At 50.4% G+C, this 26,517-nt stretch overlaps 2 protein-coding genes across 20 annotated transcripts in view; one reads left to right on the top strand and one right to left on the bottom strand.

The window, feature by feature from the left end:
- Positions 1-21,248, top strand: part of Papln (papilin, proteoglycan like sulfated glycoprotein) — a 34,027-nt gene extending 12,779 nt beyond the window's left edge. For 4 of the 6 annotated variants that reach the window (XM_076921715.1, XM_076921716.1, XM_076921718.1 and 1 more), the window contains exons 11-28: positions 90-216; positions 588-653; positions 1,153-1,360; positions 1,959-2,126; positions 2,253-2,394; positions 4,514-4,594; positions 4,723-4,984; positions 5,966-6,086; positions 6,373-6,511; positions 7,590-8,064; positions 8,668-8,805; positions 9,052-9,176; positions 9,441-9,594; positions 10,066-10,203; positions 12,254-12,381; positions 12,483-12,591; positions 14,799-14,965; positions 18,211-21,248. In XM_076921715.1, the coding sequence (XP_076777830.1) occupies positions 90-216; positions 588-653; positions 1,153-1,360; positions 1,959-2,126; positions 2,253-2,394; positions 4,514-4,594; positions 4,723-4,984; positions 5,966-6,086; positions 6,373-6,511; positions 7,590-8,064; positions 8,668-8,805; positions 9,052-9,176; positions 9,441-9,594; positions 10,066-10,203; positions 12,254-12,381; positions 12,483-12,591; positions 14,799-14,965; positions 18,211-18,386 (2,924 nt within the window). In that variant the 3' untranslated portion in view covers positions 18,387-21,248. The remainder of the gene's footprint in view (positions 1-89; positions 217-587; positions 654-1,152; positions 1,361-1,958; positions 2,127-2,252; positions 2,395-4,513; positions 4,595-4,722; positions 4,985-5,965; positions 6,087-6,372; positions 6,512-7,589; positions 8,065-8,667; positions 8,806-9,051; positions 9,177-9,440; positions 9,595-10,065; positions 10,204-12,253; positions 12,382-12,482; positions 12,592-14,798; positions 14,966-18,210) is intronic. The other 2 variants (XM_076921720.1, XM_076921719.1) reach the window with 2 other exon arrangements.
- Positions 20,460-26,517, bottom strand: part of Numb (NUMB endocytic adaptor protein) — a 119,080-nt gene continuing 113,022 nt past the window's right edge. For 12 of the 14 annotated variants that reach the window (XM_076921724.1, XM_076921721.1, XM_076921730.1 and 9 more), the window contains 3 exons: positions 25,555-25,704; positions 23,239-23,385; positions 20,460-22,563 (listed from right to left, as the gene is read on the bottom strand). In XM_076921724.1, the coding sequence (XP_076777839.1) occupies positions 21,845-22,563; positions 23,239-23,385; positions 25,555-25,704 (1,016 nt within the window). In that variant the 3' untranslated portion in view covers positions 20,460-21,844. The remainder of the gene's footprint in view (positions 22,564-23,238; positions 23,386-25,554; positions 25,705-26,517) is intronic. The other 2 variants (XM_076921733.1, XM_076921734.1) reach the window with 1 other exon arrangement.

Below are 26,517 nucleotides of genomic sequence, written 5' to 3'. Positions count from 1 at the left end.
GTGGGCCCAGTCCAGAAGGTGCCTAACTAGTGAATTTATCTGGGGAACCCTGGCCTCCCGGCAGCTTTGTGCAACCCTCCCCCTGACAGGTCACCAGACCCGCCTGGTGTTCTGCACCATTGACAACGAGGCCTATCCAGACCACATGTGCCAACACCAGCCTAGGCCAGCCCACCGACGGTCATGCAACACTCAACCTTGTCCGAAGACCAAGCGGTGAGGCCTTGCCAGCCCCTTCCACCTTTGGTGGAGCCCAGGAACTTGGGTGGGAAGGGAGGGGAAGCCCTAAACTGTTTTAGGCATAGGCTGAAGGTTGGGGGGGGGGGCAGGGCTCCTCACATCAGGTGGCAGCTGTCACTGAGGGAGGCAGTGAATGGGCCTGAGCATGAGACCCAGATGGTTCTCGACATTCATGGGTTTCCTCAGAGTATTCAGAACGCCCAGTCAGGGAACAGAAGTTGGGGACAGTGTCAGAGGTCCCTGTCTGGGGCAACAGGGGGCTCAAGCAGATGCCTAGGGGTGAGTGAGGCAGGAATTTGGCCAAAGGGCCAGTAGACTTTGGCAAACACCTTTGTTCGTGCACAAAGGATCTCTTTCCTGCACCGTCCTGGAGCGTGGCGCTATGCTGGGGCCCAGCATGTGTGTAGGAACAGGTAATCTGTGGGCCAGGGGGTTCCTGCAGGTCTGGTGTTGGGCCCCTCAACCCCCTGGCCTGGTGAGATGGTGGTGGGCCTGGCTTTGCATGGTGTCTTTGGAGCCTCTCTTTCCTTTGGTCCTTGTACCCCCCAGCCAGGCAGGGCTTCTCCACAGACCGGGAGAACAGCCTTTCTGGAGATCACCTCACACAGGATAGCAACCCATGGAGTCTGGCTGAGGCTCCAGGACCCAGTGAGAAGGAGAAAGGGAAAGAGTCGGGGTACAGACAGGAAGGCTGAGGGGCAGCATCCAGGACTGTCAGTTACAGAGACACTTCAGGGGCTAGCGAGCCATAGGGAATGCCTAGGAGGCCTGGCTGGTGGTCTCTCTACAGAGTTCTTGGGGAGGGTTGGGACGGGCCCTCAGTGCACTCTGTGATGGGGAGCTGCAGCCTGCTGGGCTAGTCTTAACTGTCACCCCCCCCCCCCACTTTATTTATTTATTTATTTTGGTCAGCTGGAAGGTAGGACCATGGACACCCTGCTCTGTCTCCTGTGGGGGTGGATTCCAGTCTCGCTCTGTCTACTGCGTATCCTCAGATGGGACTGGTGGCCAGGAGGCTGCTGAGGAGACCCAGTGTGCTGACCTAGCTGGGAAGCCCCCCACCACACAGGCTTGCAACCTGCAGCACTGTGCAGTCTGGAGCGTGGAGCCCTGGGGAGAGGTGAGGTCCTGCCTTAGACTAGGAGCTGTGTCTCAGACCTGGGCTTAAAATGCTTGCCTTCTGCTGAGGTCCTCAGAGGGTAAGGGACCTACCTGGCCATCTTGGAAGATGTGGGATAAGACACAACTTCTAGACTCTGGTCCAGGGTTCCTCTACAGTCTCTAGCATCCCAGGGCTAGATAGGAAAGGGTTTGCCTTAGCCAGAAGACAGAGCTAGATGTGTTTGTGGGTAAGGGTCTCCTGCATCCACATTCACTCTAGTGGTTAAGAACGTTTGCTTCTCTTCCTGAAGGGTCAGGGTTTGATTCCTGACCCTCATGTCAGGTTTTTCCACAACTGCCTCTAATTCCAGCTCCAGGGGATCAGACACCCTCTTCTGGTCTCACTGACATGAGCACACACGAGCAGCATGCACACAGAGAGACATGCATATACACATACATAGAAATAAATCTACAAATAAAAGGAGTGTGAAAAGCCCTCTTCAGGCTGTGCCACCTCAGAACAGTGACTTGGCCTCTTTGGGCTCAGGAGTGGGATAAGGGTGCGAGATCTCTTCAGGGCTGGGGGACATCCCTGCTGATGTCTGTCCTTACAGTGCTCGGTTACATGCGGAACTGGCATCAGGAAGAGGAGTGTCACCTGCCGAGGGGCTGAGGCCGCAGCATGTTCCTTGAAGGACCAGCCAACCCTCACGGAGCCCTGTGTGCAAGAGGCCTGTCCCGTGCTCCGTGGCCAGGCCTGGCATGTCGGCTCGTGGAGTCTAGTAAGTGCCCGTCCCTTCCCAATGCCTGCCCTGGACAGGCTCCTGCGGAGAGCATTGTCCCCTCCTTCTTCGGGGGTGTCCTCAGCCTCGGGGTCTCTCTCTCTCCACTCCACCCTGGGCCTTCAGTGTTCTAAAAGCTGTGGTTCCGGGATTCGGAGACGGCAGGTGGTTTGTACCGTCGGGCTGCCTGGTCGTTGTGCGGACCTGCAGTCATCCAAGCCTGCTGAGGTGGAAGCCTGCAACAGACAGCCCTGCCATCTTCCTCAGGGTACGGAGAGGGCAGGGAGGGCGGCACCCCCTTGTCCCCTGGCTGCCCGTTTAGTGCACACCTCCCGCCTGGGGCTTTTCCCTGGCTGCTTTCCCACAACTCCGGCCATTGCTGTCCCCGCTCTTACCAAATCCCTGTGAACTCAAACTTGCCCAGTGTGTCGTTTTAGATGTCGTCTTTACATTAGTTTCCTTTATGCCGCATGCCCCATACGGCTGGCTTCTGAGACCAGCTAGCTCTAAGCTTCCCGAGGGGCTAGGACCATGGCTCCTGCTCCTCTCTCTACTCTTCCCCCAATGCACCTACTATTCAGGAGGCACTAAGCAACTGTTTGTTGAATGGCTGAATGAGCGAAGAGAGAACAGGGGGGGAGGGGTACTGCTTCTGCCTGTCTGCCCTCTTCTTCTCTTCCATCCCTCTAGGGAAGATGGCCTCTCAGGTATGGAGTGGGGGGGCGGGGCTTCTGCTGAGGGAAAGGCACAGAGGTGGGATTTCCTTGACGTGTGAGCATGATACTGAAGGAAGTCAGGGTCATGACTGAGGTAGGCTTACTGGTTTGTGGAGCCCTGAGATATGGGCTCTAAGTAGAGACAACAGGATTCCAGTGGAGGTATGTGGCAGGTCTCGGAGGGGCAGGGGACCTGGCTCAGAGCATGTGCATGCTGACCTCAGTGTGGCCCTGGGTACGTGTGTGTCCTCTCACCTGGACACTGTGGGCAGCAAAGGTGACTGTCCATCCTTGTGGCTGTCATGGGACGCTGCCTGAGCCTATAGATCCCATGGGAGAGAATGGTGCTGAGCCGTCCCAGAAGCCATTCATGGTTCTGGAGGTAGAGAGAGACAAATTTGGCTCGTACTCAGGGGGCGGTCTGAAGGAGAGATGAGATGCTATAGGGAGCGGAAGGCAGAGGGATCCAGGAGTAAACGGTGGCCGCCTGTCATGTATGTGACATGACCTGCACACTGATAAAGGAGACTCAGTGGTACTTTATTATTAGTGTCATAATTGGTTTGTTGAAACAGGGTATAATGTAGCCTAGGCTGGCCCTAAACTTATTATGTAGCTAAGGACGACTTTGAACTCTTCATCAGCTTCTCGACCTCCTAAGTGCTGGGATTATAGACGTGCACCACCATACTAGACCGAGAAATGTCTTTTTAAAAATTTGGTTTAAGTTTTTTACGTGTACTGTATTTTGCTTGTGTGTACTTCTATGTGCTTGGCTCATGCCTCGTGCCTGCAGAACCAGAAGGCACCAGGATTCCCAGAAACCAGAGTTACAGATGGCTGCTGGCCGCCTGTAGCTGCTGGAACTTGAACCCTGGTGCCCTGGACGAGCAAGTGCTCCTAATTTCTCAGTGACATCTCCAGCCTCGCCACAATTATATTTTAATTAATTCTGTCTAGGCTAATGCTCGCTGTAGCCCTGGCCGGCCTGGAACTCCGACATCACTTTAGTAGGTTCTGGGATTCCAGCCTCCTCACAGCGAACACTTTGTCCACAGACCTGCCTCCTTCTGCAGTGTTCTTAAGTCTATGTTAATTATTCTATCAACACCAAACCAGAAGAGCAGAGCCCTCCCCCCACCACACTGAGAAACATTGACTGTTTTGGGGAGTGCCTGGCTAGTTTCCTTACCTTATTTAAAACAACAACAACAACAACAAAACATTTCTGATTTTTATGATTAAAAAAAAATCTAGCAAATTTATTAAAACTATTAACTACTAAATGCCATAAAAATCCATTTTTTCTCATGTTGGGGCTCAAACCCAGGGCCTGGTTCATGCTAGGCAAGTGCCCTACCAACTCAGCTGCCTGTGGACAGTGACTTAATTTTGCTAAGTTGGGCAAGGTTAAAAAAAAAAAAAAAAAAAAAATCCATGCACGTAGAAAAGCTGCAGAAAATCTTTGAGCCACAGGCATGTTGATACATACCCGTAATTCCTACACCCGAGAGGCTGAGGCAGGAGGATTCTTGTGAGTTTAAATCCAATACAGTCACAAAGTCCCTGCCTAGATGTGCTTTATGGGCTTGGGATATTGGTTTTTCTCTCTGGTCTTGCTTTTCTCTGGTTCTACCCTCCACACCCACCTGTTAACTTGGTTCCCTACAGAGGTCCCTAGTATACAGGACTCAAGGACCCGCCCCTCAGATTCCAGGATGCTTTCAGGCCCCCAAGTGTCTCCAGTTGCAGGTAAGAAGCTGGATTCCTGCTCCTGGGATCTATCACCTATGAGTCTGGGTGGCTTGGAGGGAGAGCAGATGTGGGCTGAGGGTGAGGGCTGGTGGTACATCACAGTGGTCTTTCTCCCTCACACACAGATACTAGAGACCAGCAGTGGGCTACCCTGGAGAGAGCCAGGGCTCAGAGTAACCCCAGAGAGGCTCAGGACCCCCACCTGTCCTCTGCAGGCTGGGCCCCAACTCTGCAGCATCCACCGCACCAGCCACCCCCGAGGCCTAGCTCAGGGCCCCATGACTGCAGACACAGCCCCCATGGGTGCTGTCCTGATGGCCACACACCATCTCTCGGGCCTCAGTGGCAGGGCTGTCCCCTGGCGGGGGCCTCATGTCTTCAGAGCAGGTGGGTTGAGACTGTTCTTCCTCCTCAGCAGGGGAGAAAGGGAAAGTGGAGCTGGGCCATGGTGGGTGGGCCAGCAACCCTGCACAGGGCAAGCTTGACCAGTTTAGATCAGAATTCCCTGAGGTGCCCTGGCTGTGCCTTTGTTTGTTTGTTTTTTGTTGTTGTTGTTGTTTTTTTTTTTTTTTTTTTTTTTTTGGTTTTGTTTTGTTTTGTGGAGGAGAGACTTCTTTTCCTCCTGATGGATGGGCTTCTAATGTGCCCAGCCTGTGGATGGAGAGGTAACCTAAGGCCTGTAGCAGGCACGAGAGGTGGTAATTCCAGTTCCCAGGCTCAGGAGCCCAGTGTGAAGCTGGCCACATCTCAAAGGTCTTCTACCAACACACCCCTTCAGCCTCACCAGTAGGGGGCTGAGTCACCCCACTCTGCCAAGTGCCTTCCCTGAAGTTCTTCCAAGGGCTCCGGAGGGACTGTGTTGCTTAGTGTCTGGGATTTCGGGTCAGCAACTTTGGGGTCACATCCCCCTCTCAGCCACTTGCCAGATGTTTTGCTGGGTGACGTGAGGCAAATGACTTCTCTGCTCTTGGCCTCCTCCTCTGAGAGCCAGGAACGATGATGACGGAGGCTGTGAGGGGGATTGCCCTTCCTTCTAAAACATTCCGTTCACCTTGCTTTGCACACTCTGGTTGGTATAAGAGAAACGAGGGAGCTCCTGGGAGCCTGATGTTTGTGTGGTTTCAGGTGGTTTTGGAATGGGAGTATACATTGCATCATGTATAGGTCCACTGTCTGGGCTGTACTTTCCTGGGTTCCAATGGGTGTGAGGAGAGCCTGGGGCACGCAGAATGGTTTGCCCTCAAGGAAACAGGCTGTCTCAGATGGATCTTTACCTGGACAGTCTCTTATGTAGGCAGCCTCAGAGCCTGGTTCTACCTGTGGAGAGGCAGGGCTGGGAAGTAAGGGTGGCTGTATACTGCCTCCTAGGTACGGATGCTGCCCTGATGGGGTATCTGCAGCTGAGGGCCCCCGACAGGCTGGCTGTACCAGGTCTCACAGCAGTGACAATACAGGAAACAGGCCAGGGTCCAGGGTAGTGGCTTCCAAGGTAAGTGGCTCTCATGGCAAGAACATAGCTCTGTGCTACCAGGATCTTTGCAGCTTCAGCCTTGGGAAATGGAGGACCCTACAAATCTGGCAACCTAGGCCATCCTTTCAAAGACCCGGGCTTCAGAGGTGGTTTCCGATTTCCCCCAGGCCTGGGTGGGCTTCTCTAACTCTGACTCGTGGTTGTGTCCCTTCACTTTTCCTGTCACCCTCCCTCTGGTCAGCCCAAGTACGCCACTGACAACAAGATTTATTCCTGACTTCCCAACCTCTGGCTTCTTCTTCAGAACCCCAAGATCCACCAACCCCAGGCCCATGAAAGTGAGCCCAGTGAGTGTCGAAGCTCTAAGTTTGGCTGTTGCTATGACAACGTGGCTTCTGCAGCTGGTCCTCTGGGGGAAGGCTGTGTGGGCCAGCCCAGCTATGGTGAGATGGTGTCCCTTCACATCCTTATCTCACTGGATCCTTCATTCTCAACCATGGCCAGACACCTCATTGACTCTATTTCCTAGTATATGAGCACACACCACATACCAGGCCAGAGGGATGTTCCTGTATCTAAGATGTTTCTGTTGGGCTGGGAGGATTATCAGTGGAACTCTCAGTGCTGTGGATGCAGCTCAGATGGTAGCGTGCTTACCTGGCATGCATGAAAGCCTGGGTTCAATCTTCAGTGCTACATAAACCAGATATGGTGGTATAGGTTTATAATCCCAGCGCTTGAGAGGCAGGGATGATCACAAACTCAAGGTCATTTTCGGCTACATTCAGTGTTTAAGGCCAACCTGAAATATATAAGATTTATGTTGAAAGGAAGAAAGAAAAAAAAAAAAGAAAAATGGGGGTCTTAAATAAAACAAGGTCCATCCTGTGTCTGGGATCAGGCTCCTCCCAAAGGAAGGGCAGGGCAAAGTGGGCAGTGTGCTGTAAGGCTTGCCCATGCCGGAGATGGGGTGTGTGTCACAGGGCGTAGCAGCTGGGTTTTAGAGAGAAGATCGGGGCTGGAGCATAGGATGGCGGATGGGTGGTGCTTCCAGGGTCTGTCATGAGAACATGCATCTAAAGTCTGACAGACTGGTGGCCCAGGGCTCTGCAGAAGGGTGGGGATCCGGACAGGCAGCCTGAAGAGATGGAGCAGGCTGTCTAGGCTGACCCGCAGGGCTGTCCTGCTGGGCACGTTCATAGCCCCTCAGGGACGGCCACAGTGAAGTCAAACTCCCAGCTGGTTTGTGTGTGCACCACACCACAGGGCCCAGGCTGGAAGGGACGTTAGCTTGCTCAGGGAGCCCTGGTCTTTTCTTCCTGGGGACTCTAATTTGGCATGGATGTGGCCTGGTGTGACTCAGCCTAAGTAAGTCTAGGACAGATCCTGGGAGTATCCTGGATTCCTAGGGCAGTTCAGGGATCCTGGCAACAGTGGGGCTATGCTCCATAAAGCAGGACAGGTGTGCTCCTTAAGGTTAAAGAGAGTAGTGTTCTCACCGGTGACATGTTCCATCTACAGCCTACCCAGTGCGGTGTCTGCTGCCCAGTGCTCAAGGGTCGTGCGGAGACTGGGCTGCCCGTTGGTACTTCGTGCCATCAGTGGGCCGGTGTAACCGCTTTTGGTATGGTGGCTGCCACGGCAATGCCAATAACTTTGCGTCGGAGCAGGAGTGCATGAACACCTGCCGGGGGCAGCATGGGCCCCACCGTCCTGAGGCAGGAGCCGCTGGACATCGCGTCCACATGGGTGGTGGCCAACGTGGTCCTGGAGGCCAGCAGGAACCTGATTGGCACAGGACAGGAGCCACAGTCTCAAGACTTCCCTCACCTTCTGGAAGCCCTTGGCGGAGAGAACAGGAGCCTGGGCCAGGGGAGGCGCCCCACATCCCAGCCCATGAGAGACGGCCTGGAGGTCAGGAGCTCCGGCCCAGAGTCCCCGGACTGGATCGAGATGCTAGGCCAGCAGTGCCACCTACACATAGTCCCTCCTATAGGTGAGGCCTGCTTCCCAGGTGAGGGCATAGGATGCCCAGGCCTGGACCAAGCCCTACCCCATGCTTTCTTCTGACCCCTAGACAGTCCAGCCAAGTGGGCCTTGTCATCATCTCATTACAGATAGGGATCCCGAGGGTTGGCTCCTTGATTCTTTCTCTGATCTACCCACCGTACCAAGGTCTGTGTCTAGCTGGAAAAGCTAGCTCCGAGCCTCAGTCTCTTCACGTGTAAAATGGTGATAGTGTTTCACTCCCTGGATATATCCTAGGTTTTGACATTGCTGGTTATTTATCCCCCGTCCCATTGTATTAATAAGGGGCTTGGGGATATAAGGAGACTCAAGGGACCAAAGCACACACTACAAGGGTCAACCATTCTGTGTTGCTCAGCTCCACACAGGGTCTGTGGTGCGGCCGTTCTTGGTTTTCTCCTACCCGCTTGGGCTGTCTGCTTCAGGGGCAGTGCCTGTGGGTGAGTCGGGAGGTCGGGAAGGTTGGAGTCTCCCTTGGGACTCTAGCCCTACAAATGCCTAGGAGAGTTTCCCTGGCCATGCTCCTGAGCTGGGAGGCAGCAGATACATTACTTCTCGTCTGTCTCTCCAGGATCAGCTTGGCAGGCTTGGAACCCTCCCTGGTACAGGCCGCTCCAGGGCAGGCAGTACAACTCTTTTGCCCTGGCAACATCCCCCCGGAATTCCAGGCAGGGTGGCAGAAAGAGGGCCGGCCCATCGCCTCTAACAGGTGTGTGTAAACCCACGGTCCCATCTCCTGTGTGAGAGGTTCACTGTTAGATACTGGTGAGCAATCGCTACCTTTCATCTCCTGTATGTGCAATGTCCTCCTCTCTTGTAGAGAAGCCCTTCTGGCATTTCTCAGGAGTGTGAGAGAGCTCAGTGTGCTAGATGGTCTTCTCTGGTATCATGGGAGCTGGGGGATTCTTACTGCCTTCAGGAGCCCAGAAATCATGTCTCTCCTCCCTCCATTCAGGTACCAACTACAGGCAGATGGCTCCCTCATCATCAGCCCCTTGAGGCCAGAGGATGCTGGCATCTATAGCTGTGGCAGCCACAGGCCAGGCCACGAGACCCAGAAGATACAGCTTCAAGTCACAGGTTTTTGTCCCATCCCATTCATTCCACCTCCCAGGGTCTCACAAAACAGAGTTGGGAGGGAGGGAGGGAGGAAGGGTAGGAGGGGCTGGGCAGGGGCCGACCCACCCTAGAAAGGCACAAGTTCCTCCTTGGGTCATTTCTTCTTGGGACAGGAACTACACCCTGTTGTCATTGTCTTTTCTCCCTGTGTCTTTGCTGGTCTTGTAGGCCCTCTTTCATTCCCTTCTCAAACCTCATACATTGCTTCTTTTGGCCTCATGACAGGGGATGACATGGCAGTGCTGTCTGAGGGCCAGCCAAGGCATTTCCCTGAGACCAGGAATCCAGACCCTGGCCATGGTCCTCGGAACCATGGAACAGGAGCAGAAGCTGGGGGCCACAGGGTTCTCTCTTCCTCACACCCTAGGCCTGCCACCAGGTAACAGTGCAGCATGTGCCAATTCACCCAGCCTTTCCTGATTTGTGGTCTCAATAAAGGATGAGGGAAGGTTTGTTCTGTGCTTGGATTTTGCCACCCAGTGACCCGGGCTCTGAGAGGTGACAATTAGAAAAGCCTAGCTCCTTGAGCTGGCCTTGAGGGGGTGGTTCCATCTCAGGGGACTTGTGGGGCAAAGAAGGCAGCACATTGGCCTTTAGTGGCAGATGCAGCAGGAGGAGGTAGACAGAGACACCCTGGGTGTGTTTAGTCAGCCAAGGTGGCAGCCAGCCCGAGCCTTTCAGAACCTTACCCCAGTTCTTAACAACAGTGTTGGTGTCCTAACAGAACTCGAGGATAATTTTAGGGAGCCGACTGACTACAGAGAGAGAAAGGGACCCATGCAGAGGACCCTGTTGTAGGGAGAAGTTGGAGACAGGGTCCTTAGCTGTGTTTGCACAATTTGTTCTGTAGGTTACGTCTGGACCGGACTCAGCCTGGAGTGGTAGATGCCAGTCCTGGCCAGCGGATCCGGCTTCCCTGCCGTGCTGAAGGCTTCCCAGTCCCCACCATCGAGTGGCAAAGAGATGGGCAGCTGGTCTCTTCTCCCAGGTTCATTCATCCCGTCCTGCTGTCCTGTCCTGTCGCTAGCCACACCCATCCTATGGAGGCCAGAGCAGGACTCTAGGAGGAACAGGGTTGGAACACAGGACTTCTGGGCATTCCCAAAGTATGGTTGACAAAAATAGGAAGTCGGCCAAGGGAGGAGACAGCTCTGCATGCCCTGGGCCGTCCCCATTGCTGATGTGTACTGTCTGGAAACTGCAGGGAGCTATACAGAAGTATGTGCTTCTTTGACAGTAGGTTACATACAAAACGCTAAATAGCATACAGTTTACTACAGGATCTGGATTTGAGGTTATTTGCACATGGCAAAAACCCAGTAAGTCTAAGTCTTTAATCTCAGCACCCTAGAGGCAGAGGTAGTTTCTGTGAGGTAAGGCCAGCCTGGTCTACGTGTGGAGTTCCAGAACAGCCAGGGCTACACAGTAAGAGTGATTGAAAGCAAAAGTATCCAATCATGACTCCTAAAACCAAGTTCTTAGCACAAAGGAGATTTATTTGTCTCTGAGGGACAAAGGGCAGGAAATAAGAGACAAAGGCAGGAGATAGAGGAGGAGGGAGATGGGGAAGGGGCCGGGATGTTTGTCCTACAGTGGGACAACGGACTGTTTCTGGATAGAGAAGATAGTGTGTCTCTGGTTAGAGTGGCCCATAGGAAGATGTGGTTTATAAAGACATAAGAAGGGGCTGGAGAGATGGCTCAGTGGTTAAGAGCACTGACTGCTCTTCCAGAGGTCCTGAGTTCAATTCTCAGCAATCACATGGTGGCTCTCAACCAACTGTAATGAGATCTGGTGCCCCCTTCTGGTGTACAGGTATACATGCAGACAGAACTATGTATACATAGTAAATAAATTTTTTTTTTTTAAAAAAAGGTACAAGAAGAAACCCCCTGTCAGGATGAGGTATTTAATTGGGCATGCTAACTAGGTGAGCCAAAGGGGGCTTTTGATTGATAGACTTCAATACTTTGATAGCTGGACCTTAGCAGTCAGCCTCAGGAGGAGGAAATGGCCAGGTAAGGGCTTGTACCGCTGAGAATGTGCTTTTGTTTTAACCCCAGGTGTGGGATGCAGGGCTGCATGGACTGTCCACAGCAGACCATGCTTTGCCTCGTGCTCCAGAAGCGTGGTTTTGCCAGATGCAGATTATTTCTGCAATTGTATGCTGTTTGGAATTCTGGGAACTTTTCAGAGGCTGCATAAATGCTAGGGCCTTCCCGAGAATTCGGGTTGTTGTCCGTCATTCAGGGGTGTGGCTGCAGTTTGTTAGTAGTCGGGCTCAAAGAAGCAACACAAGGAAAGAAATTAGATTATTAGATTCAGGGAGCTCTCTCTTCCCACTCCATAGTCTCTTCCCTATGTAGTGAAAGAGGATGAAACCAGAGGTGATAAAGAGTGGGAAAAAGAACCCACTAAGCAGCAAACAAGGGTCAGCCACAGTTGCTAGCTTTAGGAATGTAATCTCATGGTTTTGAGCAAGGCGGGGGGGGGGGGGGGGGGAAGGGCAAGCCCTCTTTGTGTATGTGTTTGATTTTTTGAGACAGGGTTTCTCTCTGTCGTCATGGCGGACCTGGAACTTGCTCTGTAGATCAGGCTGGCCTCAAACTCAAGCGATTTCCCCTGCCTTTGCCTCTCGAGTGCCGGGATTAAAGGCTTTCCCCACTTTTTGTTTTCTGACATAGGGTTCACCCTGTAGCTCAGGCCATATGGGAGTCACTACGTATACCAGGCTGGCACCAAAAACTCATGGCAATCCTTTGCTTTGCCAGCGGTGCCAGGACGATAGGCCACCACACCTGGCCCCAAATAGTTCTTAAATCGGGAAATGTGAAATGACGTTACTGAGTTTAAAAGCCAGGTATCATCAGGTGACTTATTAAAGTGCAGGCAGCTGTACTGTGTGGGTGTCAGAAGCTCTTTGGGTAGACATTTTTTGAACAGTCGGACCCTGCCCAGTCCCCTCCCCACTCTGCCTCTCCTGATCCCAGCACAACCCCTACTTGGGTCAAAGACAAATGACTGTGTTTGGTCCCCAGGCACCAGGTGCAGCCTGACGGCTCTCTGGTCATCAGCCGGGTGGCTGTGGAAGACGGTGGCTTCTACGCCTGTGTTGCTTTTAATGGGCAGGACCGAGACCAGCGCTGGGTCCAGCTCAGAGTTCTGAGTAAGGAGGAAGTCCTGAGGGAGCTAAAGGGCGTTAAGGTCAAGTGGTATGAGGTGGTGGAGGGGTGGGGCTAGCCGCTGACAGTGTCTTCTCATGCCTAGGGGAGCTGACAATCACAGGCCTGCCTCCTGCTGTGACGGTGCCAGAGGGTGACACTGCCAGGCTTCTCTGTGTGGTGGCTGGAGAAAGCGTGAACATTAGGTGGTCCAGGTAAAGCATTATCCCAGTCAGGGCCGTCAGTACAGTCTCACTGTCAGAAATGTCACTGTCACCACTGCCCCTATGCCACCATGCGCTGAGGCCTAGGGCCAGGGTTGGAGGCTGTAGCAGCCTCTCCTACACCACAAAGCTCAGAGGACCGTGGCTGGGCTACCGTTCATGTCTTTTTTCTTTTGGAATTTTTAAGACAAGGTCACACTATGTAGCCCTGGCTGGCCTGGAACTCACTCTGTAGACCAGGCTGACTTCAAGCTCAAAGATCTGCCTGACTCTTTCTCCCAAGTGTTGGGATTAAAGGTATATGCTACTACGCCAAGCACTGATTTCTTAATCTTAGCATCCCTGAAATATTGAACCAAGCAAACTTGCTGTTTTAGGCCTTGCATAGTAGGCTGGTTAGCAGTATCTAGAACATCACCTGCTAAAGCCAGTAGCATTCTCTCTGCCCAGCTTAAGACAGTGAAAAGAATTTCCAGACATGGCTGTTTCCTCCATATTGAGACCCACAGGGCTGTATGCGGGTCTAGAGACTTTAGTGATTTTTTTTCCCAAACGTACATAAGTGTATGAATGTTTTGCTTGCAATGTATATGCATACAACATACATGCCTGGTGCCTATGGATGTGAGAAGGAGAAAGGGGTGGGGGGTCAGATCTCCTGGAACTGGGGTTATAGATGGTTGTGAGTTATCATGCAGTTGCTGGAAACTGGGCCTTGGTCCTCTGCAAGAATGAGTTCTTAACTGCTAAGCCATCACTCCCGCCCCGACTTCAGTGAACTGATCCAAACTGCATCTGAATGTAGGTTACCGTCTAGAGATGTGGGGGTCACTTGGGCTGGTGATCCCTGGCCCAGGTTTCCCCCAGGTGCTGACTGTGTATAAAGGAAAGTAAAGCTTTGGATCTGGGAGAGTCAGGGAAGAGACCAGGGAGGTAGTGAGAGGGAAGATGTTCTGGGGAGAAATAACATGTGGCCGACGGCAAGCATTCCTCGGAGGGATGCATTGGTGGGGGATGATGGCGACTCGTGTTCAGGTGCCTCTTAGGTGACTTTGATGCCAGGGGCTTCAGTGCTCACAGAGTCCCCACGTGGGGACATCTTGCTGTCTCTACCGATCATAGCTTTATCTACATCTAGCTCCTGCTCCAGGGGACATTGTCCTGGAGAGGTCATCAGTCATCTCCCTTGCCCCTACCACCACAGGATGGTCTCAGTCTTTACCACACCTGTGGTGGTATCCTACTGGCCACTCGCTTGTTCTCAAAACACTCCTTTCCCATGGCTGCCTGGTGTCCTCAGGGCTGTTACCTGGACGGCTTTGGAGACGTACCCTTCCACAGGCGCAAACGACACACTTCTGGATCTGGACTTTCCAGCTCCAAATCTCAGATTCAAAACATCATCTCATTATTCACTCCTTTCCACTTGGAGAGCATCAGAGTGGAGACCTGGTCGTCTATTTGCCCTCTAGGGGAGAGGAGACCGGTCCTAGAACCACCATTGCCCAGTGACCAAGGTGTCTGGTTTCCTGTCCCCACCTCCTACATCTGACCTCGACTGTCTCTACACTTGAGTGTCCCGTCACCTTCTCCATGTGCACAAAGCAGCACCTGCTCCCTGCTCGCCCTTCTTCCAGGCCGCCCCAGCCAGCAGGGACAGTTCCACTCAAGCCCCAGGAACTCAAACTCCACTGCCTGTTTAAACATTGGCCAGGGACCCCAGAGTCCTTACTGGCTCCCTCTGCCTTTTTGCTCTGGCTGTGACAACTCGTCTTCAAGTTCCTAAATCCCTACTGTCCTCTTCTGCTGGCCAGCCCTGCTGCTGTCTCCTCTCCTCAGGTCAGCTGCGTCTTTCTTGTGGGAGGCTCCCTGGACACTGGCATCCTCTCCTGTGCCATGAAGGTGCATTTACCTTTCCCCTGACACGGGGCCTGGCATTTGTCAGTGACAAGCTGGAGTGGGCTCCTTTGTGGATCCAAGGCAAACTGGTAGCTTTGATGTTGTGTCACTTAGCTTCTAATGTCCTCTTACCAATTGAGTGCACCTGTTCCCTCTTCCCCGAGGTGACATCTACCTGCCATCATGGGGAAAGTTTAGCTCTGGAATAGCCTTGGCTAATGTCTCTCTCATCTCGCAGGCTTCTCAGGGCATGTTTTCACAGGCCCTGTATGGTTCTCCCAATGTTCCCTCCCCTCCAGGAATGGACTGCCGATACAGGCTGATGGCCGTCGTGTGCACCAGTCCCCAGATGGCACACTGCTGATCCACAACTTGGGGCCCAGGGACGAGGGCTCTTACACATGCAGTGCCTTCCGTGGGAGCCAGGCCGTGAGCCGCAGCACCGAGGTGAAGGTGGCCCTCCCAGGTGAGAAAGGCTCATCGTGGGCTTTGCTGTCCTGAAGGCAGCTGAGCACCGAGGGCCACAGGCTTAGTGACCCAAGACACTCGTTCTCATCTGTGCTCACGTTCCAGTTTCTGGCATCGTTACGGGGGTGGTTGTTTATTATGGCCACAGAGCCCCACTTTACTGGGACTACCCCAAAATCTAAGGCCAAGGTGAAGATGTAGCAAAGTGTTCAGAGTTCTGTCATTCAAGGTTACTTAGCTTTATTCGTAAGAATAAGATTGGCCGCGATAATGTTTACGGTGGATGGATGGCTAAAGTCTACCAACTCTAATCAGGGTGACAGAAGGCGCCATGGGGCTGGGCAGCGGCTCAGTGCCGAGCTCCTGCCTAAGGCCCTAGGCTCTAGACCAGCACCGTGACAAACACGTAGAATACAAGTTAAATGGAAGACCTCATTCCTCAGAGAAAATAGGACAGATTCTTTGATCAATGTTGGCAGTCTCCTTTCCAAATAGTTTGTATTTAAAGATATAGTTTGTAATTTAAAGATAAAAGATTAAAAACAATTTATATAAAAATGTCTGTAGAATGGAAAAGTGTGTTTTTGATTATCTAGGCATGGACAGGGTACGGTCACCCTCACCCTTTATCCACGAAACAGGCAGCCAGAGAGCTCCCAGGTGTTCCCACTGTTACACAGCAGATTTGTGGCCAGCTGGGAATCAAAGCCAGGCTTTTTCCACTCCTGATTTTACTTACTTGCTTATGTAGCCCAGGCTGGCCTTGAACTTGCTATGTCGCCAACACTGGTCTCAACTTTAATCTCCCTGCCTCTGCTTCCTAGGCGCTACCATGCCTGTTGTGTTAAGCTCCATCTCAGAACTGGTGAAACAGGACTGTTTAATGTTCAAACTTGCAGGAGCTCTGCGTTTAAGTGACAAGGCAGGATGGGCCCACTCATAGTGCCCTCCACAGGGCTTAGTGTTTCAGACAGAGACTGAGCACCAAACAGCTCAGAGTCTCCAGCTAAGCAGTCAGTTTTCACAACTTGAGGAGATCCTGGAGAAAGGGTCCTTGGCTTGGCGGTAATGGCACCAACTGCCTGGTGTTCTTGAATGATGCTGTGCCACCAAAGGAGAGTTGGCCCACTGGGAAGGCCCGGCTGTCTTCCTGGAGAACTGGCCAGGGGTTGAAGGTGTGTGTTAAATGTTGCTTTGTGAGACTGACACTCAGGCTTCCCACTGTGAACTCCCCGAGCTCCCTGGGACCCCAGGGCCCAGCCCATTGCTCTGTAAATACTGAGACTCACATGGCTGTAACTGTGTATGCCTGTGACAACACTGGTGAAAATACCAGATGGCAGGTCTTATACCTTTGATGCTTCTAGAAAATTCCACTCATCTATCTATACACTAATCAAACTACTAAGAGCAAGAAAAACCAGAATGCAGATTTACTGTGGTGAAGAGAAAGTCATTATGAAGGTTGAGGATCTGAGCGTGGTGACACACACCTATGAATCCTAGCACCTGGTTTGTACAGGTAGTATGAGTGACATTATCCTGACTTAAAACAAAAGCCACGCAAACAAAACCTACCACAAACCCAAACAAGTCAAGGGGATCTGGATGTTCACATTTGTGACTTGCTGTAGATGTTTCTACAGTGAGGGATGATAATCAGAAATGTGTTTGACAATGGTGGCCAGCAGGTTGTTAGTAGGCTTTTGGTGACATGTGGTTGCCAAGCTGATCTCCCAGACCCCACCCATGGCCACTGTTCCTGGCTTCATGTTGCCAACCTCTCCATATTTTGGAGGCATCTCTCCAGAACCTCAGCTGTTCCCTTCCTGTCTATTCCTTCCACTGACCAGGCTGCAGATCTATGCTCTCACTCATTGGTTTGGAGTCATACAGTGAGTATCTCATGCTGCCAATTGGTGGCACCGGAGTTAGCTGCCATGGGGTGGTGGCTTAGGTTTTTCTCATCCTGGCTTGTTTTGCCTAAGGGTTGACCGAATATGAAATATTGTAGGGACAAAGGTGGTCTGCTACCCATTCGGCCTGCCTCATTTTCTGAGGGATAACAGGCCTGTGGGGCAAAGACAGCAGTAAGCACTCAGGTTTTTGCTGTGGTTATTACGTGTCCTGGGTGCTGTTGTAAGTGGTTTTTGTGTTATAGACAAGCACCCTATATTCTACTATCAAATTTATATCCTTGCATTTCTCTTCTCTTCTCCCCTCCCCTCCCCTCCCCTTCTCTCTCTCTCTCTCTCTCTCTCTCTCTCTCTCTCTCTCTCTCTCTCTCTAGTATTTTTTAGCTTGAAATAGGGTCTTACTGAGTTGCCCCGGCTGACCTTGAAGCTGTGGTCTGCCTCAGCATCCCAGGCAGAAATTACAGCCCAGCTGTTTTCCACAGCCTAACTCAGCACAGGCCTTAGACATTCCTTTGAGGCAGATGCTTTTATTCTTTCCACCTCACTGGGAAGTGATAGTCTTAACCCCTGTTTAGAGAACCTATCGTGACAGCTTGAGGCTGCAACAGCAGATAGTTGAAATCAAAGTTTGACTTTTTTTGAAAAAAGTGTGCACACATGGGTTTGCTACCACACACATGCAGGGAGACAGTCCTCTGGTTATGCTGGTAAGCGTGCCAAACCTTTTGAAGGCCATTTGGGTGATTTGGTCTTTTCATCGTGCTTTCTGAAGGAATAGGGAAATGGAGATACTAGCCCTGTGTGCCTGGCAGCAGGGACACTGGGGACAAAGCTGCACAGAGCCTGGAGAGAGAAGAGGGGTAACTGCAGGATGAGACCGTGAAATCCAACTCTGACAGTCACCAGACACTCGTAGGGAGGTTGAGGGTGGAACATGGGCCCTGCCTTCAGTGTAGAGTTTTGAAGATTCATCACTTTCTCAGGTGGAAACCAGGAAAGATGGGGATGTAGGAGACAGATGCAAGCTGCAGAGGATGGAGGAACCCAGCTGCACAGGGACAGGGCAGTAGCTTAGGGACCTCAGTTCTCCCAGGTCTTACCCTACCTGGCCTTCCTGCCAACCTGGGCCCATAGAGCTGTCATGTGACTTTTCAGCTCTGGACAGCAGGACAGAAAGTTAATGTGAAGAACCATTTGATGGTCAAATCAGTAAGTGGGGGTCAGGAAAGGCTGTGCACTGGGCTAAGGCTGCAGATAAGGATCACAGGAGGGCCTGTGAGAGGCCGAGGCGAGAGCTGCCTCAGCCCTTTCTCTCGTTCTCCTGCAGCTCCAGCCGCACAGTCCAGGGACCTAGGCAAGGACTGCATCGACCAGCCCGAGCTGGCCAACTGTGCATTGATCCTGCAGGCCCAGCTCTGTGGCAATGAATATTACTCCAGCTTCTGCTGTGCCAGCTGTTCCCGCTTCCAGCCGAATGCCCAGCCTGTCTGGCAGCAGGGATGAAGGCGAGCTGTGGCCCACTAGCTGTGGCCCAGTTCTGGATGGTTTGCTGGGGAGAAGGGATGGTAAGACACGGCTTGCAGAGGGAGTCATCTTTCAGATACTGCCCCTCTCAGAAATCCAGGGTTGAGCCCCAGCAGCTGCCAGTGCCGGCTGGCCTCCCCTGTAGTGCTCAGCAGGGTCTGTGATAGGACCACAGGCTGCTGTGAGGAGGGAACCCTTCACGCCTTCTCTCTAGTTTCTGCTGCTACGAGAACCTTTGATCTGAAATGCTTTGGACTGGAATGTCTTACACTTTTAAGTATTTGTAGACTTTACTAATTGAGTGAGCGTCCCTAGCCTAAAATTCTGAAATTCCCTGAAGCTTGAAACACCCAAATGCCATGTCAGCCTTCAAAACTGTCTGGGTTTCAAAGCACGTTTGATTTTGGGTGAGGGGTGCTCAATCTGAACAGAGGCCGGCTGGGTGGGATGACAGTGATGCTAGCGGAGTGGTGACTGCTCACACAGGAGTCCTGCTGGAATCCACCACTTGTGGGTCCGAGGTGAGCAGTCACTCAGGCTTTTTCACCCTCCTAGGCAGAGGCACAGCGGCCTTCCCCCGCCATCACTGTGTGGAGCTCACAGTGTAATGAAAGCTCGGGAAAGCACTCAGCAAGGTGGAGGCTTCAGAAGGCCTCGATGCAGGGATGGGATGGGAAAGATAGCCTGATAATCTGTGTGTGAAGACAGCAGGGGCATGGCATCCCAGTGAGGCAGGCTGGGGAGTTCACTCCCGTACACGCCTCACTGGCCTGCTCAGAGCAGCAAAGAGTCATGAATCTCTGGAACATATTTGTTGCTAGAGAAAAATCAGACTATGAAAACAGCAGCTGGGGGTGGTGAGATGGCTCAGTGGTGAAGGTACTCACTGCCAAGCCTGATGGCCGGAGTGTTCTCTGGAAGCACCCTGGTGGAAGGCAGAACTGAGTCAGGCCAGCTGTCCTGACTGCCACATGCATGTGCACCTGCACACACAAAAGTATAACTGTAAACGTCTGGGAATGGTGGTGCATGCCTACAATCTCAGTGCTCGCAAGGCTGAAGCAGGAGTGCCGGTGTGAGCCAACCTGGGCCAGAGTGAGAGCCTGTCTCAAAGTAAACAACCCACAGAACCCAGCATTAGCAGCACGTGGGTGCAATGTGACAATCAGGACAGTGACTTTAGTAGTCTGAGCTGCAAGAAGGCATCCTTCATCTTTAAAATCTCTGATTGCTTAATGCTCAAGGAAGAGGCCTGGATTTAATGAGCTTCCGGGGCTCTTCCCACTTTAACTTCCCCAACTCCTCTGGAAGTAGACTGTGTAGTAACAGGCTATACGGACCAAAGTTCTGACATTTGGCTGGAATACAGAGCTTCATGTGTGAGCGGTGTCTTAGGCCATTTTGCTCAAAAGTGGGTGCCAGACATTTTTGTTTGCAGATGGGAGTAGGGGCTAAATTAGGAAGTGAGGGATGAACTGCTGAACCTCATTCTACACAGAGCACACAGGTAACTCCTCAGTCTAAAGCACCGCTTGTTAACCTCTCCTCTCCCCACTGGCATTCTGACTTAATTGGCCTTGTGAGTAGGCTAGATATTATAGGTGATGTGTAAACATGCCTCTGTGTGCACTGGGGGATCTCATACATGCTTGGAACATGTTCCACGGAGCTATACCTTGGATGATTCTACTCTATTGCTAAGTCTGAGAAGTAGTGCTGGCAGGCATGGTGGTGCATGCACACCTTTGATCCCAGCATTTGAAAGACAGAGGTAGATGGGTCTCTGAGCTCAAGGGCAGCCAGCGGCTACATAGTGAGACCTTGTCTTGATGTGTACAGCTCCACTCTGCCTGTGGGCTGCAGCTAAGAGTCTCTGGCTTCCTGGTGTGGTCCATACCATTGCTGCAGATCAGACTGAGCATCAAGATCCCAGTCACACCCATGAAATCTAAGGATATACTAATCTCCCCAAAAGACTTTATAATCACAAGCAATCTCTAGAAATCAGCAGTAGAAAGAGGAGTAGATAAAAAAACCAGAAGTATAAACTCATTTGCAAATAAGAACAGCCCTTCATGGGCAAAAGCTCTACCATGAACATTTATTTTTGTTAAAGCAGATTATAAATTCTCATCAGTACAAATATATATATATATATGTATATATAACTTACATTTGATTGTAAGGCCAACGTTCAAAAGTAAAAATGAGATGGGATTTCACGTTGTTACCCACGGTCAAGTAGCTGCAACTGGCATGGGATGTTCTGTTCATGGTGGGGCAGAAGGGGACACAGACATACAGAGCACATAAACCAGAATCTCATCCCTGTAAGACTTATGGGAACAAAACTTCAAGGACAGAACCCATTAAGACATTACACACCAACACAATAGCCTGCATTCCCTTTTCTGGATATGATTATGTCATTGTCACCGTAATGCTAAAGGATTAACATAAGGAAATTGCAATGATACATGAAAGATTCAACACACATTCTCTAGAGCGTAGATTGATTCCATTAAAATGATGACATTAGAATTTCACCATAGGTTTAAAACCAGGACAACACTGCTCGTTCCTCTTATTAAAACTACTACCTAGTGACTGTACTGGTCATCAGTGTGATTGTTTTGCAATGTGCTAGTTAGTTAACTAGTTGTGGATGATCACAAGCCAGGGCTCCTGCCTACAACTTCCAACGCTTCCTCTTTTTTACTTCAATAGGATCAATGATAAATCAATCTTATGTACAATTTCTTACATCTAACCCGCTCACTTTTGGCAAGATTACTTACAACTCATATAACTTTTTAATATTGAGAACTATTTAAAATATTCTAGGTGCATAAAAATAAAGATTTTGGCTTTGATATATATATATATATATATTTATAATATTTATTCTGTAACTCAAAATGGAAGCTCAGCTTTATCCCCAGACTACAGTTCTATTGGTGGCTGCTGCTGTGCCCTCCTGTGAACCCAGCAGCATGGCCTGCCTGGCTCCAACCAGCCACCCTGTTCCCCATCAAGCTCTAAGATAGCCCAGTACTGGGAGGAATGGGTGACTGGCCTGAGAAATAAAGGGAGATTGTTTTGCTTCCTGTTGTGTTTTATATTCCAGTAAATGTGCTTTGACTACAGATTCCTCTTCAGATCTTCTGCCTCTCTGTTGCCAGAGGTTTGTTAGGGGGAGAGGGGCAGAAGGCAGCACTTCCCTGACTTCTCTAGCCTAGCTGCAGGGCAGTCCTCCCCAGGAAGGCTTGCCTCACTTCTGTGGACATCACCCCTTGCTGGCCTATGCTTGGACTTGCTCCTTGGGACAGCTGGATTAGTGAAAAGTGTGCTGATCTGGAAAGCAAAGTCCCCTCTGCTCCTTTGCCCTCCACCCCTGCCCTTGCCCAAGTACAGAAAACACCTGTCACAGAGGCCACCTAAAGCTCGATTTCAAATGTCTTCTGTAAGTCACTGGAGAAAGGATTGGTAGGAGAGGGATTTGTACGCTGCTTGGACTTGCTTTCTAGTGCGGCCCACTGAGCTTCGAAAGGATCCACTGGGCAGGTGCCTGGAAGGACTTCTGCATGCCTGTTTCCTGAGGCTATCCCACCATTGTCTACACCATTGAAAGCTGCAGAACCATTGAGGTGCTGAGCAGGAGGCTTAAAGAAGGGACTGGTGGTAGCAGCACTACTTGTCTCATATTGAGGGAATGTCTGCTGCTTGGCCAGGCTTGGTGACTGATGTGCATGAGTGGCCTGAGGATGGCCTGCAGTGCCAAACACATTGGCTACCATCTGGGATGGGGTGATGCCCACTACAGGCACATTAGAGGCTGGATAGGGCATCCCATTGGCCACAGGGTAGGACTGAGTAGGGACAAAAGCTGGTTGTAGGGGTGGGACCACACCCACTGGCACAGGCTGAGACGTGAGGAATGCATGTCCTTGGAAAGGAGGTGCTGGGGGGCCAATGGCAGCAGGTGGAGGAGGCTGGAGAACTGGCTGCAGAGGGGCGGCTGAGACCTGCGGCTGCTGGGCCCGCACACTCTTTGACACTTCTTCTAACCAACGGTCAGCCTCAGAGGGAGTACGTCTGTGACCAGCCTGGAAGAGACTTGGAGAGGCAGCACCGGAAGACTGACTCCACTCAGTCCCTAGAACCAAAGAGAGAGAAAGGAAGAGTTAGGGGGGCATGCTTGTTCCCAGAACAAGGACTGTGAGGCAGGTGGCCCAAGAGTTCAAGGCTACAGAACAAGGCTCTGTCTTAAAAACTCAAATCCAAAAACATGAATAATTAAAAAGCTATTCCCCTCCACCCCAAATACCCCAAAACCAGCAGTAGTGGTGTATACCTCTAATCCCAGCACTCAGAGGCACAGGCAGGCAGGTCTCTGAGCTCCAAACCATCCTGGTCTACAGAGTGAGTTCCAGGACAGCTAGAGTTACATAGTGAGAGTATGTCTCAAAACATCTCAGAAAAGCTAGTAAAAATACAAAAAAATACAGAAGTGTTCTTTGTGGCCCTTTTGATGAGCCTGTCCTGCAGGGTGCCTTCATCTATAGGCAGCTGTGTGTGCTACTAAAATACAGTGAAAAGGATTTTTTGGGGGGTGGGGCAGGAGCCAGTGGCTTGTTAAAATTCTATGGGAGCTAAGTTCCACAGTCCTGAGGAATCCCACATAACCCTTTCACTCCCAGTTCTATAGCCTTTTGCCACAGCCACTCTGTCTAGGAAAGAATATATTTTTCACAGTAGTCCTCATTCAGGTAACTGGCCGTTTTTTAGAACTTGCTCCCAGAATCCATTTCACTACCTGTGGCCACCTTACCCGGATGTATGGCTGCAATTTCCTTGTTAGCAGCAACAGGGGCATGGGCCCAAGGGTTGGTTTCACGAACAGGCATTGTTACGGGTGCTAGAGCAGTATTGGCTGGCTTAGCAGTAAGCACATGGAAGGCTGAGTCAGTGCCATTAGCTATAATGGAGCAGACAACATGGATGGAGTTAATTCATGCAGGGTATCCAAGCTATGTGAGATGGATGGGTCAGTCAGGCCAATGTACGCTATTGGAACAGACAGGACAGAGCAGCTGGTGCGGGGATGAGCATGCTATCCTGCAGTGGATGCACACACTGAAGTCAATGACTCTTCTTTGACAATATGAGAGACAGAATGAAACCTGATAAATACAACTTCAAATCAAACAGATAGTGACTATTCATGCAACCAGGCTTTGGCTTAAAATTAAGTAGATAAAACATTTTGTTCTATACTTTTCTAAAAGATCAAACCAGGTCAACAATAATAATGGGTTAAGTATAATAATTTCTTAGTATGTTCTCAGCACCAAGCTAACAATATTTTATATACACCAAATTTAATTCTCTCAAAAGTCCCGTAAGTCTGGGATTAGAGAATCAGTTCCCCAATGTGTTCTACAGATGCCGAAAGCCAGATAGCACCGGTATAATACTGTGTCTTTACCTACACGTTCAAACCTAGGGTAAAGTGTAATTTGTAAGTTTGGTACACTGAGAGGCTAATAATTACTCTAAGAACAGAAAATAAAGTTATTTAAAGCATGAAGTTTTTGTTTCTGGAATTTTCTATTTAATGTTTTGAGACAGTAGTGAACCACAGGCAGTTGAAACTTCAGAAACAGATCATGAATGAGGGGTCAACAGTCTGCCTATACAACTGGTGAAAAATCACATGGTATGCATTTTCATTTACTTTAATACATCTGTCATTTGCTGCAAAATTAATTTTCTATCTTTGTCTTTTCTCCATGTAATAGTCCTAATATCCAGAGTATTGATCTTTCCTTCCTCACTTCCTTCACTCAGCTCCTAACGCTGTTCCTGGATCAGACTCTAGTCTGTACCGCAGCCTCCATCACACTCAGACTGGACGACGCCTCCTTAGGACTCCACAACCACACTCAGGGGTTGGCGATGTTTACCTGGGGCTAGGAAACAACAAAACTACACCAGCTATAGACTGGAAGTCCTGTAAAGACAAAGGCCTGTGCTCTGTTCAGGTTCTATACCCAGTGCAGATGGCAGTGGGGTGGAAGTAGGTCAGGAAGATCCGAGTTTACGTTCCAGCCGCACAGCCTGTGCGATTCACTCACTCTCCAAGCCTCATTTTTCTTCTTTGGAATGGCTACCTTAAAGAACTATTTGAGGATTAAATAAGACAATGCGTGAGCATTTCCCACTGTGGCAGGCACTGTCATGTGCTCCATACATCTAGTACTGTAAATGTCTGCTAGATGAGAAGAAAAGCTATGTGATGATATAGAGGACACATGATTATAAGCATTAAGTCAAAAGACTGAGATCTAGAAGCAAAACAAAGGGGCAGGGCAGCTTCTTCCAGGGGTAACAGCACTGTCCTGCAGGCAGCCCTTTCTACTTGAAAAGTTCTCAAAAGACATGGGAATGGACAATTGTCAGGAGCCACTGATTTACTGACCTGTGAGTTAGAAATTTAATTTAGCATATTGGGGTTGGGGAGAATGACACCAACTCCACCCTGAAGTAACTCTATTGTCACAATGGCCAATTTAGAGACCACAAAATGAACCAGTGAGCCAGAAGAGAGGCTTCTTCTACTTTATGAATGTCTTTCAGTAGAGAGAAGTGGGTGATCCCTGGTCTCGATGTTAATACCACTGACATTTGGGGATGGAGAATAGTTTGTTGTAGGTGCTGTCTTACATGTTGAAGGATGCTTGGCAGTACTTTGTATGCTATAATAATCCCAAAAATGTCTCTATACAATGAACACTAAATTTTCCCTAAGGGGGCAAAATTGTTCTTGATGGAGAATTACAGAGCCTGAACCAATCCTGACAGCTGTTGATTCTGTAAAGCTAACTGGCTGGCTGTTCTGTCCCTTAAGTCAAGAGGCAAATATAGCAGTGGATGGCCAGAGACTTTGTAGGATTCACAGACAGACAGATGTATTTATGCCAAATGATGAAAAGTGGACAGCTTAGACAGGGAACAAAAGCCCAGTGATGTGGCTGACAGGGAAATGAGGGGTAACGGCAAGCTCAGGCTGCAGACTTCCAGGGCATGAGAAGCAGGCTAATAGCATTAGTTTTAAAGAGAAAAACTGAGGTCAGAGGTCACCAACCTTGTAACACAGGAGACTGTGGTGCCACCAATGTCACTGGTTTGGTCATTGGGGCAGAGGAGAAGGGGTCCTCAGAGGGTGTGCTGAAGGCACTGGTGATCTGGGAGCACAGGGAGCTGATGCTCTCAGCCTCTCCCTCCACCTCGGGCACTGCAAGGCAAACAGAAAATGGCTCTGGACAGGAAATGGAGGAGTCCTGAAATATGACAGTACAGTGTAGGCTGCCCTTTCTCATTTTAACTCTTTCCTCAACCGTCAGGCTACACTATCAGCTTTAGTAAATGAATTAACACCTCAACTTTCAGACAGGACAGTAGAAAACATCAGTAACTCATGCACTAAGATTGTTTTCTCTGCAATCCCTATTTCTTCTCGAGACACTGGGAATTTGGTGGTTTTATGTGAGCTTTTGTATAGCTGGAAGATCTCTGCAACCCATCTGACTTTCACCCAGTTCCCAGAGGCTACAACCCAATCAAGTTCTAGAGCTGATAAACAATTGTTTCAGAAAAATAAGGTTAAGTCTAGATACAAAAGCTTTTCCCTGAGTAAATTAGGGCACATTACCATTCTCATTTTCTTTTCTCTTTTCTCCATGCCTCCCCTCTGTGTGTGTATATGTGTGTGTCCTAGAGTTTGCCCTGAATTTCAAGCTGGCCTTGAACTCAAGAGATTGGCCTGCCCCTGCCTTGCAAGTGCTGGGATTAAAGTCCTGTGCCACCATTGCCTGGCACTCTCATCTTTAAAGTTTCTAGTGGACTGAAATGTAGGATGCTAAAGACTCTTTAAATTCTAATTCTGGAAAGCCAAGCAGAAAGATTGCTTTGGCCTAAAGTTTGAGGTTCAAGTAATTTGAGATCCTGGAGGGAGAAGGGGAGAAGGAAGTGTGTAGGCAGGACGGGGTTCTGAGAACATTTCCTCATTACTGAGCAACAATTTACATGTACTGAACCTTTGCTCATC

The sequence above is a fragment of the Arvicanthis niloticus genome, chromosome 23, assembly GCF_011762505.2.
Source record: "Arvicanthis niloticus isolate mArvNil1 chromosome 23, mArvNil1.pat.X, whole genome shotgun sequence".
In the NCBI taxonomy this organism is placed as follows: domain Eukaryota; kingdom Metazoa; phylum Chordata; class Mammalia; order Rodentia; family Muridae; genus Arvicanthis; species Arvicanthis niloticus.
The sequence above is the reverse complement of the archived record's forward strand: the minus strand, read 5'-3'. Positions and strand labels throughout refer to the sequence as shown.